The 23,071-nt window shown below is 36.5% G+C and overlaps 1 protein-coding gene and 1 pseudogene across 2 annotated transcripts; one reads left to right on the top strand and one right to left on the bottom strand.

Annotated features, from left to right (window-relative positions):
* Positions 1-5,846: 5,846 nt before the first annotated feature.
* LOC143566118 (uncharacterized) lies at positions 5,847-8,651 on the bottom strand. Its single transcript, XM_077052898.1, has 2 exons — positions 6,647-8,651; positions 5,847-6,250 (listed from the first exon to the last, which is right to left on the bottom strand). The coding sequence occupies exon 1, from the start codon at positions 8,574-8,576 to the stop codon at positions 6,711-6,713; it is 1,866 nt and encodes a 621-aa protein (XP_076909013.1). The 5' UTR covers positions 8,577-8,651; the 3' UTR covers positions 5,847-6,250; positions 6,647-6,710.
* Positions 8,652-14,906: 6,255 nt separating this feature from the next.
* On the top strand, positions 14,907-20,288 carry LOC143566105 (oxysterol-binding protein-related protein 1D-like; annotated as a pseudogene). Its single transcript, XR_013141180.1, has 8 exons — positions 14,907-15,353; positions 17,262-17,615; positions 17,881-17,965; positions 18,308-18,769; positions 18,933-19,088; positions 19,169-19,477; positions 19,575-19,919; positions 20,026-20,288. The product of XR_013141180.1 is annotated as an oxysterol-binding protein-related protein 1D-like (transcript).
* Positions 20,289-23,071: the final 2,783 nt, after the last annotated feature.

Here is a 23,071-nt window from a genome sequence, read left to right as displayed (position 1 = left end):
GGTTTTGGTAAAGAAAATTGCAAACTTGTTTCAAACTTGCGGTTCAATCGATTCCAAACCGGTTTCTGCATAATTTGTTTCAAATCAATTCGACTTTCGGGTCCCTTCGGTTAACCGGTTTATTCGCCAACCTCTACTCCACGTCATCGCCACGTAGGACACAGGCTTTCAAGCACCGTTGTGGTTTATACACTCAGCAAACCCTGATTTTAACGATATGCCACCCTTATTTAAAATAGTTTAACTGATATACTCGAACTCTGAGTAGATGAGCCAGTGGCTTACACTTAGTCCTACGGGTATTAAAAAAGGTAGTGTTGTGTATCCCAAGAGTTTTGGACCAGTAGCTGCACGTTGGTAAATAGCGATTTTTATCACTCAACCATACAAGAACGGATTAGTTGGGAAAAGCAAGCATACCCATGGGATTAAACATACCATGTCATGGACAACCATTGTCTTTGCAACACAATAAACCTACTTAATGCAAATTGTTTATGAGGTTATCATTATCTACTTACATAGCCTTAATTTGTGAATAGTGTTTTTCCATTCACAATGTATGGATTAATTTCCTCACAAAAAAATAATGCTCTATTGTATAGTCATTGTTTATTAAGGTTTTAAAAACATCTTAAATACGAAAATTACTTAATTTTAATTTTATAGACGTCTTCAAACAATTCCCCAATCCCTAATCTTGCTCTTCGATCCATCATATACCGAAACAAATATGATGCTAAAAACCTCTTGAAATGGTTTCGTAACATGAGAATACTTATTGAATAAAATAAGTATTATGCCGTGTATACCGATGTCTTTCCTACTGGGTTCTTCAAATGCATAAAAAACGCATAGATACAACATATTGAAATGTCTCCAAGATTCCAGACCAAGTTGAATATCATTATGCTTGATTAACGAGTTCAAGAAAAATTTTTAATCATTAATTTGCAAAAAAACTAGATTAGATTTTTATAAGTACAATATACATTAATTACTAAATAAAAGCATTGTAGCTGGACCATCAACCATAATCATACGCACTAGTGGCGATATGTGACATTTTGTTTCTATCGACTTCTTGTTCCTTTTTGTTAGTGTTAACCCGTCGTTTACCGGTCACATTTATCACCTTTTCGCTTTCGTTGTCGTCAACAAGGTAAATATATTGAAACTATAGAGCAGTACATATGGTTTAGCATTGTCACTTGTTTATGTCATCACTTATAATAATTAACAAAGAAGTAATAAGTAAATTGAAGTGTAAATTGGAATGGTTGTGTATTTTATTACAATACAATGGTTATAAGATACACCAACAATTATAAGAATAATCTTGTATGTAGGTTATTAACATAAGTTGCAAAATGAAAATGTTATCTATCATTATATCATTATATATATATATGATCAAGCCGTAAACTGATTTTTTTTCTTTCTGATGAAACAAATTTTCACGAAATTTGCGGGTCATACTATGAATATAACTGTTTCTTTTTCATATATACATCCCTAGGAGTCATAAAAATGACATCCAAAGGGGAGCATTATTTTACAACAATAATCACAGTGGTAAATGATACAATGGACAGATATAGTGTGTATCGACAACACCCTTTATTATAGTTTGTACATAAACTATTTAAAAGAAACACCCGACAACAACAGTGGCTGCTACGACGGCGTAAACTCCACAAGCCTTGAAGGACGGAGCATTACCTTCTGCTGGAGCGGCGGCACTGGTTGCGCCGGCAGCATCAGGTCCCCCAGCACCTTCGGCGGCATCAGGTGACCCTGAAGGGGCACCGCTAATATCCCCTCCGTCGTCACCGGCAGAATCACTAGGGGCTTCCCCTGCCGCAGCGGGTGTATCAGCATCAGCACCAGCCGAGACATATGCAACCATGGCAACAAAGATGAGTGCAAGAACAACAAATCGGTTGATGGCCATTTTTATTACCTTTGTTTAAATCAACTAAAAAGATGATTTTTATAGATGTTTTTGTGTGATGATTGCACGATGAAATAGATGATGCAATTCATATTTATACATGGGAGAATTTTTACTGGCCGTTAAATTTAGTAATAATTTAATAGCCCCTGCTTAGTTATGTCGCTAAACCACACAAATTTGTGGTTGATTTTTTTATCCTCTATCCTTAATGTAAATATAAATATAGAAATTGGAAATAGAGTTTCAACCATGAATTTGTTTCACAACAATCAGATTTTTGCATTTGCAAACATGTATTTTATTAAAAAAAATTACAATCAAATTACCATTTTGTTACATAAACACACTTGGGTAGATGTATGTTACTGCTATATTCTCTAGTAAGTAGCGATCTATAGTTAAGCAGTAGGATTATTATTACTCTTTAGAAAACCTTGTTAGATACACCATATCAAGTTATAAAATATATATAAGTTATATATTTTATAACTTGATATGGTGTATCTAACAAGGTTCGTATTGTACCTCATAATCGTAATCAAGAGATTTGGTGCAATTGGGATTTGGTTGAATTGAGTGACCATTCATTGAAGGCTCGGTGCAAGTTTTGTGTGGTTTATTTAACCCACTTTCGAATTCAAATTTGAAGAAACACATCGAAAAACCGTATTGCAAGGCGTTGAAAAAGAACGTCGATTCGCAACAAACGCAAATGGATAGTGAAGGCGGAATATTTACATACCAAATTGATCGAGTTCAAGATCGTATGGCGAAGTTTGTGATTCAAGAAGCTTTGCCGTTTAGCCACTTCGACAACCCTCGCTTAACCGCCATGATTCGAGATACGCTTCAACCACAATACACTCACGTAAGTCATCATACTCTTAAACGTTATTGTTTAAAATTGTGGAAGAAGGCCAAAGAGGTACTAATTGCATATTTTGAAAATATAAATACGGGAATAAACTTAACTAGTGATGTTTGGTCGGCTCCACATGGTCTACCCGAATCTTATCTTTGTGTCACTGCTCATTGGGTAGACCCGTCATCGTGGGAAATGATGAAACGCACCATTGCTTTCGAACTCTTTGAGTATCCACATACGGGAGATAATTTGTTTGAAATTTTAGATTATGTTATAAAAACTTATAAACTAGAAAATAAAATATTTTCAATGGCATTTGATAACGCGTCGAATAATACATCGGCGGTTGATAAATTAAAATTAAAATATACGCCGATTTGCAATGGTGTATTTTTTCACTCAATGTGTGTTGCACATATCATTAATTTAATCGTGCAAGACGGACTTGCTTCGGATGAGGTTACATCGGTTATAAACGATTTTAGACTAATGATACATGAAGTTTTTAAGAAAAGTAAAAAAAGACAAATGGATTATAGAAAATTTTGTAAAGATACGGGAAGAAAAGCTTTGGGAGCTAATTGGGATGTACCTCATCGATGGAATTCCACTTGCATAATGTTTCAAAGTGCTTTGGAACAAAGAGAAACTTTACAAATGTTTCATTCTAGTCTTGTCGAGAATGATTTGGCAATCCCCTTTTCAAATGAGAAATGGGAAATTATCAATGACTTATCGACTTTTCTTGAAGTTTTTAAAACATCAACTACGAAACTATCGGGAACGTATTATCCGACAAGTCCCTTGGTTCTTTCGGAGTTATTTTTAATGGTTAACAATCTTAAAGAATTTGAAAATAAAAGTCCAATGTTTTCAAACATCATATTACCAATGAAGTTTAAATTAAAAAAATACTTTCTTGAATTGCCACCGGTTTTTACTTGCGCCGCCGCTTTAAACCCAATGTTAAATGTTACGGGGGTTGAATGTGTGATAGACGAAATTTTTTCAGCCTTAGATATGCATGAAATTGACCCAAACTTTTCAACAGAGGCAAAAAATTATTTTAACTTGAATTTTAAATTTATGTATGACTTTTATTTAAATAAATATGGGTCAAACATACACATGCCTATGCCGGGGGGGTCTTCATCAAGTTCAAGTGCTACTAGAGTACGAGATCCCATGATTAGCCTTATGAACACCGTTCGCAACGTAACGGCTAAAAAACAAAGGGGTAACACCCCTTCAAGCGAACTAGGAAGGTATAGTGCAAATGATTACTCTACCGGTTTATCCGAAGAGGAATATGGCACTTTTGATGTTTTGGCTTGGTGGAAGGTAAAGGAAACCGAGTTTCCGATTCTTACCACCATGGCCCGTGATTTACTAACCGTCCAAGCTTCTACGGTAGCTTCGGAATCCGCTTTTTCTCTTAGTGGCAGGGTAATATCGGTGAGAAGAACAAGACTAAATTCGGAGTCGGTGGAGATGTGCATTTGCTTAAAGGATCACTTAGACTCAATCGATCGTATTCAACACTTAACCACTCTCGAAGATGAAACACCACTTGATGTTCGAGTGCACGACGAACAAGAAGGCATTTCTACAAGTAATTCCGAGGAAGAAGTCGTCGCTCAATAATTACGATGAACAAGAAGGCTTTTCTAGAAACAATATGTCACAACTTTATATTTATAAGTTTAATGTTTTGTTAGTTTGTTTTTGAAGATTTTAAAACATGTAACCTTTTTTTTTTGAACTTCTTAAAGTAAATAAAATGAATTTTATGTTAATTGTTTTGTTTATTTTTCATGCTATACAAATACGAATCGTAGTTTAGAATCCAAATCGCAAACGAAAAACGAAAAAAAAAAAAAAAATTTACACTGTAACCGGTTAGTGCAGGAACCGGTTTAGGAACCGGTAAGAACCGGTTCCATAGGTTAGGGGTCCGAGGGTGGGAGAACCGGTTCGGTTCCCTAACCGGTTCGAGCCTAGAACCGGTTTCAAAGGGGGTTTTGAATATAGGAACCGGTTAGGGACCGGTTCCGGTTCCTAGTCCCAAACCGTTTTGAACATCTCTAACTTATAAGAAGCCTCGATTGTTAAGGTTTACGAAATGAATGAAATGACAAAGTCTCCCAATTAATCAACGTATAAGCATTTCATCGAAAGGCATCATGGTAACAATGTGTTGGCAACTCTCTAATCAGATGGTAGTCAATTTTATATTTCATCGAAAACAAAATGGTTTAGCGATATGATAGGTTCATAGGTGTGTGAGTTTGTTATTCGTGATAGACATATACGTCTGAATGTTTAATATCGAAACAATTTTAAGTTGACAGGTGCGTTGAGTTTGTTATTCACTTATTAATGTTTTAACTTATTTACGATACTAATTAGTAGAGCTAACGTCTTACTTACAATACTGATTCATTGTATTTCTAATGCATATGCAAATGAAGTACAAATCTAATTAGTAACACTATCATCTTATAATGTATCAATCAAGAAAAGCATAAGACCACATCAACTAACATGACAACAGAAAAACAAAATACAAAGTGTGTTTGCAATCAATATACTCGATAATGCATAGCATATATGTATGTTCTTCTCATATCATTATCATCTTTGTTCTACTTGTTCATAATATGATGCAAACACCCTAAGTTATTCTATAAAGTAGCACAATTTTTCTTCCCCACACAACTGCCAGAAATAGCAAGGAAGACGCATCGAGAACATAATCATGTCAATCACCAGACTTAGCAAACAGAACAGGCAGCGACATGTTCTTAACACACAATTACTACATCCCAATCAGGGGGAAAAAACAGGCAACAAAACACACGACGGTGAAGCAAATGATCTAGTATGAAAACACAAAAGGAATAGGATACATTCCGGGAAAATCAAATCCCAAAAGCAGTGGAATTTACAAAAAAAGATTAATACAGGACATGTCTTCCTAACTGTAATATGTTATACAATGTACAAAAAAAACACATTATGTTACAATGTACAACTAGAAACCTACAGCATACAAGCATGCAGAAAACTGTTTGGATTGCAGCCGTTTTAAAAATACAGAAAGCAACCCGCGGCCTGAAAATTAACATGACCTACACATTACATCTCCATTTTGGAGCTTACATATGCTAAACGCTGCATACATTACATCGGTAATTACAACTGAAGAATGGGCTGCATACCCGATACTCGATTCTAAACAAACATAAACAGATTCTCGATACAACGAATCAAATACTCAGTGACAGCATGATATACATGAAAAATAAAAACTTATAATTTTGGTGTGGACCAGCAGTCAGTTGATGCAAAATATAACTTAAGCCAATTTCATAGAATCCAAAGAAACCAATGAATCAGGTCTGCTTCGCCCAAGTCATAACTGTTCCCTGAATACACCAGATGTTAAATATTATAATTATATATATATTTTATCATGCTCATGATCACCACATCATGCAATTTAGTATCTACAATGTCATAAAGTCATTTCAAATCTACATTAATACGGTATATCATGGTCATATTTATACTAAGCTATAAAAACTATCATCTACATCTAACTCGGCTATAACACGAATAATAATAGAAAAACAGTTTTGAGTTCTCAAGGTCACATGCCTAATGAAGGTTGCAGAAGGATTATTAGTAACCAAAATAAAGAAATTCACACAAACTACAAATGTAATTATACGGTTTGAGGACGATAAATAAAGCATGGAAGTCTGTAGGGATGATATTATATCATATAATCTACGCCTTGCTTCCGAATGTGTACAACTTACCTTTTCAATTCTGAAGCTGATTTCTGCAAATGACACACATCAACAAGTTGACCACCAGTTAATGTTAATCTGACCTCATGCGTCTCCGTTTCCCATAATCCGCATCCCTTGACCGTGATCGGTGGTGATGGTGGTCATCTTCTGCTGGTACAGCTCGGGACCGGCTCCTGGAACGTGATGAAGACTGACCACCATGGTCCCAGTCGTCATCATAATCAGTGTTGCGGTCCTTCTGACGGTGGTGGTCCCGGTAACTGTCTTTTTCCTCTTTGTATTTGTAATCTTTGTTGTAACGATCACGATCCGACGGGTCCCGCTCCTCACGGTGCCTTTTTTCTGAATTTCCAGACCATTCACGCTCTTTTTCACGAGAAACCGCGTTCGACCTGCTGGCGGTTACTTTCTCATGGCTAGCCACACCACCACCATACCCGTATTCTGAACCGCCATCTTCGCCGCCATAACTTGACTCCCGAGTTCTTTGACCTTGACCTTGTTCTTCTCCACCCCACCCCCCACCCATGCTGGTGTCACCCCACATTCCCGATTGCGGTCCCTCCATCCCGCCAGCACCCATCATCCCCATACCACCGCCACCCATCCCCCGCCCAAAGAAAGCAGGATTCACATGTGGCGCCACCCCAGCAAGTCCCATGGTATTCACACCTGGAAACTGAGGCATCATACCGGGAAAACCCGATCCTGGAAAACCACCATAACCCGCTCCACGACCAATATATGTCGGATCAAACCCACCTCCCATCATACCTTGAGGATGCATGAACCCACCAGGAGGCCCACCAAAACCAGGTCCCCCAAAACCGCCGCCAGCTGGACCACTTCCAAACCCGGGTGTGTTCACATTCTTCGGTCCCACACCCCCTCTACCTCTCATATTCCCCCGATTCATACCGCCCTGCCCTCCTCCTCGGCCCCAGTTACTCCGCCCATAATTTCGCCCTGCATCTCCGCTGGAAAAGTTATTTCCACCACCTCTTCCCGTCATGTCATTCCCCGGTCTCCGCCCTGGTGGTTCCACCTGAGACTGAACCGGTTGTCCTTGATTTTTGTTAGCATAAGAAGCACCCATTTGTCTTATAGTCTGTGGGGAAGCAAACGCCACCACACACGGTCTTCCATTGAAAACATAACCGTTCATCCCGTCTTTACAAGCAGCGGCAGAAACCGAATCATAAAAGTCAACTTGACAATATCCCTTTGACTTTCCACTAGCCCGTTCATCAAAAAATTTTATTTCTTTAACTCTTCCATATTGAGATAAAACATTTTCCAGCTCAGCATCTGTTGTCCACCAGTGCAGCTCACCAACAAACAGAGTGGTCGCACCATTGTCTGCTGGCGGTCGAACCTGATTTACACCCATCTGCTGACCTGGCATTTGAGGAACGCCAACTGGATCATGACCTGTATTTGTATTCAACACAGGACCAGCTTCATTTCCAATTGGGCCAGGAACGGGTTCGATTTGGGTGTTTTGATGCCCGTGAAAACCTGTATCGTGACTCACTTGAGGAGCAATTCGTTTTTGCGAAAGGTCAACAGTCAGCCCTTCTTTATTCAAACCGGCATTTGGATAAACAGGTTTGGGTATGTTTGTGTTTATGTTTAAGTCTTGTGACATTGGTTCGGGTCGGCGTTCGGGTTGGCTTTCGGAACGGGCTTCCGGAGCATTCGGTTTTTGATCATGGAATTTTCCATTTCCAGCATTAGTAGACGGTAGTAACTCAGCACGTTGCATTTGAAGAAAATTTTCACCAACATTAACATCGTTGTACAGATCATCATACTCGTCATCTTCACCTGCAATTTCATCATCTGCAAGTGCAGGAATTGCTCCATCACCATGATACTGCAGCTTTTGGGACCCACCAAACTCCTCATCTCCAAAATCCAAATGTTCTTCAGCCATCAAGACAACTCAAGTCAACACCCTGATGAGTCAAACAATGATTTACCTTAACCTGCATTATATAATATACAAAAAAGAAAAGAATTAATAGCATATCCTGGTTGACATAAACCACATACCAAAGAAGACTAGAATATCTTATCTAAAGTTATAACAATATTATAACGTCAAATCTTATAACAGCTCATGCCCTCTATTCCAACAACAGTATTTTTACACTAATAATACTAACTATAAACTGTAATTTAGCTAACCTAATTAGAAAGCTTAGAATCCACAACATTAAGATGGCCAAATTCAATATTAAGTTTCATGGTTTTCACTTGCATATCCTAACAAAAAGATTTATTAATAACAACTTTGTATTATCACACTCATATGCATTCTTTTTTGCATATTAAGATGGAACTTTTGAAACTTACTTGCTAATTCGTTGACGATACGATTAGCAAATGTATAATTGACATGACATCCGTAAAGAAACTTAAACTCACAACCTAAGGGCTATAACAACTGATTGACGCCATTGAACCAAACAAATGATTTCATTTCAGTTTGCTGACTAATCAAGTTCTCTCAAGGTTGACTTTGTTTTATTAGAATCAATCAGAAAATGATTCAATTAAGCATATCCAAGGGATTAGATCCGGCCTAACCTGTACGTACCGAAAAATACTGATACCAAAAACGAGTGAAGCCATACACCAATGACGTTTTCTCCAAATTCGTTATCGATCGGTACCGGTACCTAGGGGTGCAAACGAGTGGAACCACTCACGAAATACTCCAGCTCAGATCAATGAAAAGCTCGAAATGAGCCGAGTCTTAACAATCCTTGTGTTTTTTTAAGTTTTACTACCTCTTTTGGACTTGTATGTATTAATTTCACACTGCACAGCGGACTTGAACCAAGCTTAGGCGCATTTAAAACTTTAAGGTTTTTCCCAAAATATATAAAAATAATTACAAAACGTATATAACTTAATTAATAAATAATAAGCAACCCAAACTCGAACTCTCGTAAGTCAAAACGAGCCGAGCTGAAGCCTAGTCGAGCTTGCGCTCGGCTCGTTTACACCACAACCGATACCACTGAAAAAACCGAAAACCAAATGGTAAGATAGCGAAAAAATGAAAAGTGAGTACCCATGGGGGGGGGGTACTGTGCTGGTACCGGTACCTAGGGGTGCAAACGAGTAGAGCCGCTCGGGCACGAATCAATAAAAAGCTCGAATCAAGCCAAGTCTTAACGATCCTTGTGTAATTTTAAGTTTATAAGGTTTTTCCCAAAATATATAAAAACAATTACAAAACTTATATAGATTAATTAATAAAACGTATATAGATTAACTAATAAATAATAAACAAGCCAATCTTGAGCTCTCGTAAGTTAAAACGAGCCGAGCTGAAGCCTAATTGAGCTTGGGCTTGGGTCGTTTACACCACTACAGTCTACATATACAATTGAAAATACTGAAAACCGAATGGTACGATAACAAAAACATCAAAAGTGGGTACCCATAGGGGGTACTGTACAGGTATTGAGAAAACAACTCACAGACTCGTAAGTCAAAACGAGCCGAGCTCAAGCCTAACCTCAACTTGTTTACACCACTACCGGTACCATTGAAAAACCGTAAACCAAATGGTCCCGACACCTAAAACATGAAAAATGCGTACGATGAACCTGTACCGGTACTGGTATTGAGTAAAATATGAAAAGTCAACCTAACAAAAATTCCATGATATAGAAACAGATCTAAACCTTATAAACACATAAAACTTATGTTCCTGAATCCTGATCATAATTTCCCCAATTTCTTTCATCTAACCTAACCCAATTACACACAAATACAAATTCACCTAAGTAATCACAATAATAATGACAATAAAACTAGCCTAATCTCGTCAGGCATACAACTAACTACAAGCAGCAGCTACATGACCTCAAAACCTAACGATCTAACGATGAATAGTAAGGGTAAACAGATCGAACGACGAGAAATGTAAAAACAAAAATAGAGATATGCTAACGAACCAACCGGTGTTACGAGAAGATCGGACGGACGAGGTGTTAAGAAATTGAAAGCTGAATCATCTGTATCTATCTGTATGTATGTATCTGTGTGTGTGTGTGTGTAGAGCTTCGAAGCAAAATCACGAGATCTTATCTTTTCCACAGCTTTGGTTTCATAATTGTAATAATGTGGAAATTTCCTTCACATACCTAACTAATTTCTTATTTTCTTCCTTCATTTCATGCCCAATTAATATTAATAAAATAATAATAATAATAATATTTCTTTTTTTTAAACGACCAACAAAATGCATTAATAAAACAAAGACAAAGCTAGACGCTAGCCTCGAACAAAAGCTACAACCACCAAAAGGGAAAAAGTTGAAGCCTCGTCAATTATTTCAAGACAAACTTCATATATGTCATATGCTCCTGAACCAATAATAACCGATGGCTTTGAATTCTTAACCAAAAAGGCTAAATGAATCTGCTTGCTTGTGTGTAGACACAAACAACGTATTGTGGTAAGGCTAATTAATGGCATGGAACACTATAACCTTCTTTTTTTAAGAATCTTGTATACCATTCGGCCAATGTTGGAATAGCTTTTAATAAAAGTGTTAGATTCTTTTTTAATAAGGGGGTGTTTGGTCTAGCTTTTTTAACAAAGCTTATAGCTTTTTTAGTTTTTTTTTTTTTTTTACAAAATAAGCTTAACTTAGTGTTTGGTTTAGCTTTTTAAGCTTATGCTTATAAGCTTATATAAGCTAATTTGAAGATGGTTTTTTAGCTTATTTGTGTAAGGATGTAAGTAACTCATTTGCTTTCAAATGGTGATGGATTAATAATTATTGAAGCAACTTATTACTCTAACAAACTAAAGAATGATTGATTTAACAACTTATTATCAACTTGTAGAATATAAGTTGATCCAAACACTTATAAAAAGCTTATCAAATAATAGAAAATAAACTACAAGCTACTTTAAAATATAAGCATAAGTCAAAAAATAAAAGCTAGACTAAACACCCCCTAAGATTATAAACAGTTAAAGGCCAATGTTATATCGATATTGAGTTTATAGTGATGAACCATTTTTAGACAAAACAGTCAAAGATTAAAGTTATAGCTATTCGGGATTAAGTGACATTTAGGTATAAAAAAGGGAAGAACAACTTTTACAACACACAAATACGAAATTAACCAATAAACATTTTTTTATATATGAAAATTTTCATATTATATTCATACTAAAACATTCTTTTATATGCCTTTGGCCATTAGTATACTTTTTTTATACATGTTAGTAAAACTGAACGTTAGATATAATGAGATGTTATTTGTGATTGGTTAATTTAGTGACAAAGGCCCTTAAACTTCCACTTACACTCACCATCTCATTGTGATAATGCGAGGTCAACAATCCATAACCACAATTGAGGTGCAGGTTTAATTAGCAGTGTTTGTATAAAACTCTTTTGTGTGAAAACTTTTAAAACGTTAGACTCCTATGTAACAATTTAATGTTTAATGTTATGGATTTGCCCATATGCTTAGTTGTTGAGTTATTTGAATCACATACTTGTAATAGTTTCAACTCTGGATGACTTAGAAAAATCACCTTGTGACTTTGTGATGAAAGTGTTACATGTGCTATGCCTGCAAAGTAATCATTAGTACGTATGTGTAGTGGACTAATGGTAAAGTTGCACATTAAAATATACAAGTTACAATATCAAATTCGAGTGCGAATGTCTAACATAAAAAGCTTATTTGACGCAACTACCATTAAAAGCCTCCACATTTTTTAACCCCTCGCTCCCCCAACCAAAATTTGTTCCCTATTCAAAGACTGTGATGTAAACGAAGACGATTCTATCACTTAAACCGATATTTGGTATTCGTTTTCAAATTTGCGAGCTGGTTTTCTACGATCAGTTACGGTTTTCAAATAATGGAATTTGCGGCCACCACACCACTTCTATGTTGCATAACCACACATCTTATTCATTAAAAAACAACGAATATACAAATTTTGTTTGATTTGTTATTAGGTTTGATTGACTGATATACATTTCTAGATTCATTGTCTTTTAATCTTCTAAGCCTTTTTCTTCATCATTACTCATTAGTCCCGTGGGATGGTTGACATTATAACTAGGCTGGTTTATGTTTTATAACATGGACTGAATTATGTTAGTCAAATGATGTAGAATCATAGTTTCAAATAGACCGTTTAGCTATTGTTAAGCGTTCAAACTAGAATTCCTTCACCTTAGTTTCAAGAAAGTAAATTCCATTAATTAAGAGAACCATTAAAACAAACTTTAACTTCCATTCCTTTAATTGACTATGTTATGAACCGACTAGATGACAATGAGGCCCAACCTAGTAGCATAAGCCCGCTAAAAGAACAAGTATGTGGAAATGTGAATGAAGTTAGGGAGGATGTAAGCTGCAACGATTGAGAGTGAGTAGGAATGAAAATTGTTAGAAATTGGTCTATCTGTTATTTTCATCTCACGTTCTGGGAATCTATTTCTCATCTCCTTCTACGTTATTGTTTTGATTTCTCATTGTAATCGTACTATTGAATCAATCTAATCACAATGGTTACTTCATATTTGATTCTCACTTAGTCGTGTTAATTTGAGTTCACAACAGACTACCAAAACATGATTTAACACACAACCAACCTTCTTTCAATCATGCCCATGAAATTTCCAACCTCCCTTCTCCACATCACTCACAAAACCTATAAATTTACTTTTGAACAACGTTTTTTTCGAGCCCAACCATGGCTGGATTTCCACCGTCCCTTGTTTCCAACGCTTTAAGTTCAACTTGAAAACCTTTAATAGGTGGAAACCCCAACATTCAAGTAAAACCCGTCTCCCTGTATCGACGCTCAAACCGTCAGCCTCTACCAGTAAAAACAACCGGGCTATAACTAAACCATCAAACCCAACATCCAAAATCCAAAAGCAACACACAATAAAAAGAGATATTTTAGTTACAAAAGCATTTAAACCACCATGTCCTTGCTTAAAGCATCCAATGCTGCAATGCATAGTACCATAGAGAGTACGGGGGTGTTTGTTTTTTCTTCAAACATCTTCAAGGAGCTAATGTCTGCAGGCGCGCAGACATTACCCTTGAAGACTGTTTGTTTTTTTTCTTAAAACAGATCTGAAGTTATCTTCTTTCATCTTAAAAGAAAAGCAAGGAAATCTTGCTTAAAACATCTTCACAAAAAAACCCTACTCTTCTCCCTTTGCAGCCACCCTCTCATCCACTGCTCCTACCACCGTCCGCCAACACCACCACCCACCGTACGCCGCCACCACCACCCCCGTACCCCGCCGCCACCGTCCACCACCATCCACCGCCACCACCACCACCACCGTCCACCACCCACCATCCATCACCACCACCGTCCACCACCCACCATCCATCACCACCACCGTCCGCCACCACCACCACCATCCATCACCGCCACCACCGCCATCCATCACCCACCACCACCACCATCCATCACCGCCACCACCACCGTCCACCACCCACCATCCATCACCACCACCGTCCACCACCCACCATCCATCACCACCACCGTCCGCCACCACCACCACCATCCATCACCACCACCGTCCACCACCCACCATCCATCACCACCACCATCCATCACCACCACCACCATCCATCACCCACCACCACCACCATCCATCACCACCACCGTCCACCACCAACCAAAACCATCCATCACCACCACCCATTGTCCACCACCACCATCCACCGCCACTACCCACCGTCCGCCGCCACTACCACCATCCACCACCACCACCTTCCACCACCCACCAAAACCAAATCGGCATGGCAAGCAAAGACTAAAAACTAGATGTAACTTGAATAAATGACTTCTATCTTGTGAGATAAGTTTGACAGTTATGCAGACAGTATCAGCTTATAAAAACAAACAGTCTTATATTTTCAGCTTGCAGATCTTCAGACCACATCTTCAGTTGCAGACATGAAAACAGATGAAATCAGCTTGCAGACAGTTTATGTCTGCAAAAACAAACAGCACCTACATTACACCAATGCGTAGATTAGCTGAACACACAATGATTACACCTCAACTCAACTGAACCACACACCATGCATTTACTCGGACCTACACTTGAATGCGCCTCTCGCTTAACCTACGCCTCTGACAAACCAACACTAGCACCACCAGTACACACACATTCATTACATTAATAATAATGAATCTATACACATACACATACACGCTATTATTCAATTCAATTCAACCAAACCAAATCATGAATCCGTTATGCTGCATAGCTCCAGTCTCACTGGACAACGACCGTACGGACTATCCACCATCCGCCGTTGTAAAGCCAGATTTGCAGCTAGGGTTAGGGTTTGACACGAGCTTCACGGCGTCTGAATCGGACAATGTGATTAACGAACCGGACGATTGCGGTGCCGGTGGTGGTGTGGTGGCCGGAATATTGTATAAGTGGGTGAATTATGGCAAAGGATGGAGATCTAGGTGGTTTACGTTAGAGGATGGAGTGTTGTCTTATTATAAGACGCATGGACCGGATAAGATTGTGTTTGGTTTACGTAGGGAGAAAGGTTTTAAGGTCATCGGAGACGAGTCGGTTCGGTATATGAGGAAATGCGGTGGTGGTGCTGGCGGTCAGAGTCGGTTTGGTTCGAAGCGGTGGAAGCCGTATGGAGAGATACATTTGAAGGTATACTGTTATTATACAGATTGGTAATTCGTATTATCATGTGCATTTTGTGTTTTGATATTTTGTAGATTTGTAAGAGTAAGTTAAAGTGTTTGATCGATAATGTAGCGAGAATGCAGGATTGAATTTGCATTCTAAAGCAATTAGAATTGTTAGGTTAAGTTTTTGTGGTAACCAGTGTTGTAAAAATCGTTGGTCGGGCGGTGGGATGGGGATTGGATTTTGATGTATAATTTTTAGTTTTATATATACACGCTGACACAGACACATTTTTATATGTGAGTTTCATTTTATATACACACAAACACATTTTGGCTAGAAATTGGGAATCTCGCTGGAAACCACTGATTTTGGTCAGAACCTTGGCAGAAAAAGCCGATTAAGTTCGATTAATCCTGATTTTGGCCAGATTTGACCATTGACCGATTAGCCCAAAATTAATCGATGGGGTGGGGAGTAGCGATTAATCGGGGATTAATCCGATTAATCGGCGCCTAGTCGAGATTTTAACAACACTGGTGGTAACTATTTGGCATATTTGTTATTATAAATCTTTACTATGTAAGAGCATACGGAGTGGAGTGCTTGGAGAGCTGGGGAATGGGTGGGAAAAAACGGGGCCAGCCGGGAATACCGTCCCCTGGTTTGCCCCAATTATTTTTCCACGGAAACCGGGATGTACTAGCCGGTTTCTCCTGGTTCTATTTTTGAGTGGTTTTGGGCTTTGGGAAGAAATGGGAAAATTGGGAAAAAGTTGGATTACATCGCGATTTTGTTTGGGAAAAAACCGGGAAAATAATAAAAAAGCTGATTTGGCATGTGGGATAAAATGGGGAAAATGGAAAGAAACAGGATTCCATATGCTTTAATTGCTACCATAAAAACAGACAGCAGGGCATTTGGTTAGGTGTGATTTTATGGTTTTTGTTGTTTGTACTTTATGGGAAACTTAAAGATTCTATGATAGGTAGTACATTTAGTGGAGGGTTCTTACCTCTGAAGCAAATGTTGGCTCTTAACTGTGAAACAAAAGTTGTGTACTTTGGGCACAATCAATAGGCTTAAATTATTAAATGATTTTCTTAAATGCGTCAACTTCTACCGATCTAATGACGCTAATTTGGTCATTTGGTTGCGATAGTTGAAGTTGGATTTTGAGTAGTAGATAACCTACAGTATAGAAAATACGGATCAGGCTTGCTGTTTGGCAGGCTGAAGACGGAATAGATATCCTTCTCCTTAATCTGTTTTTGATATCTACAATTTCTGAATGCATGTTTAGGAACTAGCTATGGAATCATATTTTGATTGTATATATCTTTGTATGGGCATCGGCATTATCATAAAGGCTAGCTGCTAACTGCAAGAAACAAAAACAAACACTTTAGTTTTATTTTCTTTTTATGATTTTAGCAATCAACATGAAATTGTGCACAAAGCCACAAAAATAGAAACCAACTTACATTTTATTACCAAATTTAGCAATCTGATTCATTTTGACTGATTTGCTTATAAATTGCTGATGTGACGTTGGTTGTTGTTACACAGACTGTCACATCAAGATGCCACATATGAAAACAATACTTATGTGTAAAGTGTAAACCACAGGTAGCATAATATACAAGTTTGGGAAAATGGTATTTTTTAAAGAAATCTATGTATTACAATAATGGTTAAATGTAGAATCAGATGCGACATGGCTTGTAAATATACACTAAAATGATATATAAGATTTAACATTGGCAATTTCACAATAAGGACCTGCCACCTGCTGACTTGGTAACTAATTGCTAGAATCTGTAATAATGCATAATATTGATTGCTAAAATTGGAATAAACTGTAAGGTGGTTTCCAATTTGTTTCTGTTTTCTAATTTATTCTGGTTGCTAAAAAAATATGACCTACAGGTGTCATCTGTTAGAGCAAACAAGTCTGATGACAAAAGATTATCTATATTTTCTGGGACAAAAACTCTTCATCTAAGGTGCATATCTAGAGAAGACAGAGCTGCATGGATTGAGTCCCTTTTAGCTGCTAAACATAAATTCCCTAGATTATCTGTAGGGGATCTTGCTCCTTCAGAAGAAATGGTTATTTCAACCGAGAAATTACGGTCACGATTATCACAAGAAGGAATAACAGAGGAAATAATAAAAGATTGTGAATCGATTATGTTGAGTGAACTCACCACCCTGCAAAACCAAATGAAGGCTCTACAACTTAAACATATAGTTCTTCTGGACACATTAAGACAATTGGAGGTACTACATATGAGGCTTTGATATCTAATTTTGATATGAACTTTTTTTAAGAGATATTGTATGTTGAGGTCATTCATGTTTTAGTTATATACATGTGTATGTAAAAGGATAGTTTATGCATGCAATTTATGAATTGATTTTTCAATTCCATCACCTAACCAAACTCTAGATAACACAAACTGGTTCACTTATTTTAGATCACATTTGTTTCATGAAGATTTACTTCAAAATCTTGGATTGATTGGTTTACACTTTTGATTTGCAGACCGAGAAAGTTGAACTGGAAACAACTGTGGTTGATGAAACAAAAGAGAGGGATTCTTCTTGTGGGCAAGATAGAAGATTCAGTGGTAAGTTAATTAAGAGATTTGAGATATTTACATTTATTACAGTTTTAAATTTTAATTAGCGTAATGCGAATTTTAACATTAATGCGTTTAAGATAGTATAAGATACCAATTGATTTGAGAAAATTGCATTATTCATTTGTCGATACTTGACGCACTTAGTAATGTTACCTGGTTGCTAAAATTGGTGATAAAATTTAGCCTAGTTTCTACTTTGTGCCTACTGCCTAATTTAAAGATGGTCTCTAAAATCAGGAAATAACTATCTCATACAGTTTGCGTTAAACGAAACTAAAAAGACTGTTGCGTATATGTTTTAAAATTGTTCACTTATTTTGCAAACAGATTTCTATTCCATCATGTCCGAAGGCAGCGGAACAGATTCTGATGCTGACAACGAAAGCCGGTATGGAGTCGACATTGAATCAGACGAAGAGACCGGAACCTTTTTCGATACAAATGAATTCATGTCAGCTGATGTTTTAAGATGTGCTTCTTATCGAAGTAGAGAATATGGGTCAAGTTCTTTATCCAACATAACAGATCCTTCCTCATCTGGCCGGGTTGGAACTGAAATTAATTTAATTCAGTATCCTCAAATTACAAGAAGGGACAATTTACCTGAACCAAAGGAAAAAAGAAAAACCGGTTGGTTTTTGGTCCATAATCAAAGATAACATTGGAAAGGATTTATCTGGTGTTTGTCTCCCCGTTTATTTTAACGAACCGCTTTCTTCGTTACAAAAATGCTTCGAGGATTTGGAGTATTCTTGTTTGGTTGATCGAGCATTGGAATGGGGAAAGCAGGTCAGGTCCTCTACTTATGCTTATATACGGTTTTGTAACATTAATGTACTCCATGAAAATATACAACATTCTCAAAATGTTTAGCTAATAAGCGTTCTGACATCTTAACTTGCTATAAAACGCGTTTTATATTTGGTCTTTTGAAGTTTGATATTCCATGCAGGGGAATGATTTGATGAGAATTTTAAGCATTGCAGCCTTTGCTGTTTCTGGTTATGCATCAACCGAAGGTCGACAATGCAAACCTTTTAATCCTCTTCTTGGAGAAACCTATGAAGCAGATTATCCAGACAAGGGCCTACGTTTCTTTTCTGAAAAGGTAAATTATTTAGTTTAAAACGCAATATAAGGTTTGCCATTTGCTTCTTTATCATGATATGATTTTTTGCATTTTTATAGGTGAGTCACCATCCGATGGTTGTTGCGTGTCACTGTGAGGGCCGAGGCTGGAAATTTTGGGCAAATTCCAATCTAAAGGGCAAATTTTGGGGACGCTCTATTCAGCTTGATCCTGTGGGGGTCCTTACACTGCAATTTGAAGATGGCGAGACATTTCAATGGAGCAAAGTCACCACGTCTATATACAATATTATTCTTGGTAAAATTTATTGTGATCACTATGGTACCATGCGGATTAAGGGTAGTGGTAGGTACTCTTGCAAACTCAAGTTCCAAGAGCAGTCAATTATCGACAGAAATCCACATCAGGTAACGAATAATTTTATAAATCGGGGTCTATTAAACAAAATCTTTTCTTGTAACACTCAAGTCCGATAACCAAAATCTGTTGTTATACAATATACAGGTACATGGATTTGTGCATGATAACAGAACAGGAGAAAAGGTGGCAATGTTAATAGGAAAATGGGACGAAGCCATGTACTACGTATTAGGAGACCCGACAACAAAACCGAAAGGATATGATCCTATGACAGAAGCCGTGTTACTATGGGAAAGAGATAAGTCTGCTACCAAAACAAGATACAATCTCACACCATTTGCGATATCTTTGAATGAGATTACGCCCGGTCTAAGGGATAAACTGCCACCAACTGACTCTAGACTTAGACCTGACCAACGCCACTTGGAAAACGGTGAATATGAGCTGGCAAATAAAGAGAAACTAAGACTTGAACAGTTACAGAGACAGGTGTGCTTTTAGAAATACCTAAAGTCCGTTACATGAACATTTATTATTATTATTATTATTATTATTATTATTATTATTATTATTATTATCTTGTTTATGTGAATAGGCGAGAAAACTGCAAGAAAGAGGATGGCAACCGAGGTGGTTTAAAAAAGACGAAGATGGTTGTTTTCGATACACGGGTGGTTATTGGGAAACGAGAGAAAAGAAAGACTGGAAGGGAATTCCCGATATATTTGGGCAGAATGTTGAAGAAGAAAAGGAAGAGTGGTGATGTTTTAGGCATTGAAAATGTTATAACATAAATAAAAAGGTAATCGTGCAAACATTATGTTCAAAGCGCGCTTGTTATTATCGATGATTTTGATTACCCATCGGCTGCATGATCAATGAACACATGCTCTTAAATTCTTGTCATGCAATATGTTTTGTACCTACCAACACGTTGTTATTCATGCTTTTGTAGTTTTACTTGTTCTTGGGCTCTAGCTCTATAAATTTAAAATACAAACTTATTTCATTACATAACCAAGAGGATTGTGACAAACGCATTTGGCTTATCTCACTCTCTTTCCAACTCTTTATTCATCATGCATTACACGGTTTTTATAGTTTTCTGAATGTATAGGCTTGATTTGAATAATAGATGAGATTACAATGTACAGTTTCATTATGGTATCAATACGGTTTGCATACACATGCCGTTCTCACTATGTTTGGCATGTTATATTGTTCTTGATCGATAGGCCCCGCTCGTATAGGTCAGTTAATATTAACCTTTTTTTTTACTATTATTCCTAAATATAGTCTAGATTGGGTTATGATGATGTGAATAGAAATTTAAAAAACGGGGATCTACACAGCACACATTGAAGAACTAAATAATTATATCTTAAACGGGATGCAGGTAGAGTCAAAACGTTATTTTGTTACATCTTTGTTTATTATAATAAACACGATTTCGTGTCTTCGGAACACCAATATCTAGACTAATTGAAGCTCTAATAAACAAATGAAGACCATTCTTGAATGTAGTGTTGGTCTAATATTTGAATTTGCTAGGAAACATGAACATAGATTCCAACCCATGAAACAAAAGCCTTTTGGCACTACCAAGGCACCCACACACACGTACGTCAAAAACGTTGTTACCGAGGTACACCTTGAGACACAAATGGTGCACCACTTAACTTAAACTTAGTATTATGCCTGCCACCATCAACCCTTGTTCACAAGCACTAACATACAAGAATGGTCTTATGGAATCAATGTCCTCTAGTTATGGTCTTTGTGTTTTAAATAGTTTGTGTTTGTAGCACTTATGTTCTCCATATCTAAGTGTCGGTTTTAAGTTTTTTTTAGTACAATATATAAAAAAAAATCTAGTCACTTGAAAACATGATTAAAACAACAATAAAGATTTAAACTTTATATGAATGTATATATGGGTGAGATTCCATACAAAACACATACAAGAAAAGAATAAACTCAAAGCTTAAATCAATTAATGATACTCTTAAAATTTATAAAAACTAGCAGGTGCTCTGCGTTTTGCGGTGGGTTCATAAGAGTTAAATTTAACCCGACTTTTAACCGGTTTAAGTTAAACATTGATTAATATTTAGGTATTATCATTTAAACTATTATTATTAAATGTGAAATATTAAATGCACTTAATATAGTGAATTAAATGTGCATTAAAAAATAATGTATACTAATTATTAGTTGTTTCAAAAGACAACTTTACCTATTGAAAATTTTTTTGTTACTTAAATTGAACGCATCAAGTGTTACATCATATGCATAAACATTCTTAAAACTTTTAAAATCCAAAAGTTCTTTAACGCACCTCTTTAAAATGCTTTATATATAATACAGATATTGGCCTCAATATGAGGAAAAAGTTATAATTAAAACAAATTGATAAAAGTACCTCTCGTGTCTTTCTATTTACAAAAACCCTAAAACTTTCTCGTTAAACTACTATATATTGTCTAGTGTTTCTCAACCATTTACAATGTTACATACATTTATATAAAAGTGTGCATGTGTGTATGCGCACGCACGCAATAAAAACTTTAATAATAACTTTATGTTGATAAGAAATATCAATGGTATTACAAATATTTATGATGCTAAATATGTAATATGTCATTACATAAATATGATATTCAATATTGCAATATGTAATATTACATATTTAAAATTTTTACTAAAAATATTGAGCATGATTATTTTTTAATATAACAAATAACATACTCAAACTAAAGAAAAAATACATATTTTTTTTATAAGATGAACATTTAAATAAAAAGGAGGTTTTTATGAAAGTCAACTTGCTCTTGGCTCTTTCAAATCATTCAACAGGAGATTTTGTGTGATTTTGTATATTTTCTTAAGCAATAAATAAATACTTCATACAACAAATTTTCAAGAATGAAAAATAAATTAACTCTTCTCTCCATTCTTGAAATTTTGTATATAGTATTTATTTATTTCTTATGAAACTTATAAAAAAAACAAACTCGGCAAAAAGACATACCTTCCACTTAGAGCATTCCTATCCCATCCCCTAAACTCATCCCCATCCTTATAATTTAAGAAAATTAGTTAAAAAGCTACTCCATCCTATTCTCTATCCCTTTACCCCATTTCTAAAATTTAAGAAAATACCAAACTTGACCCCATATTTAGAAACAAGAAAGCTTTCCCCTATTTCCAACTCCCGCTCGTCTTTCCCGCCTATCTCCTCTCTTTTATCTTCTCCACCTCAATCTTTTTACATTACCTCACCAAATTGTCTTCTGATAAGACTTCACCAAATGGGATAGTGTTAATCGAATTCACACCTTCGTTCTTTGGCCAGTGATCGATCAAACGGTCCACTCTCTCAAAAAAATGCCTTCATTCACGGGTAATTCATCTTGAGTTTCATATATCCTTTGTAATTAATTCGTATTCTTGGTTTATATATTCCCAATTCGATGCAAGCCCTATAGTACAATTTCTAGGGTTTTGTATAGGGCAATGTTGTCCACTGAAAATTATATATAGCATAATACTTTGATGCCCACCAGGTGTTTGATATATTAATCGTGAATCAAACCGTTAGTAATGGTTTTTGATAATTATAAACCAAAACCGAACCGTTG

This window comes from Bidens hawaiensis, unplaced genomic scaffold (assembly GCF_021521415.1).
Source record: "Bidens hawaiensis isolate Kalapana, Puna unplaced genomic scaffold, B.hawaiensis_p1.1 tig00022693_1, whole genome shotgun sequence".
In the NCBI taxonomy this organism is placed as follows: Eukaryota; Viridiplantae; Streptophyta; class Magnoliopsida; order Asterales; family Asteraceae; genus Bidens; species Bidens hawaiensis.
This window is presented reverse-complemented; position numbering and strand designations above follow the sequence as displayed.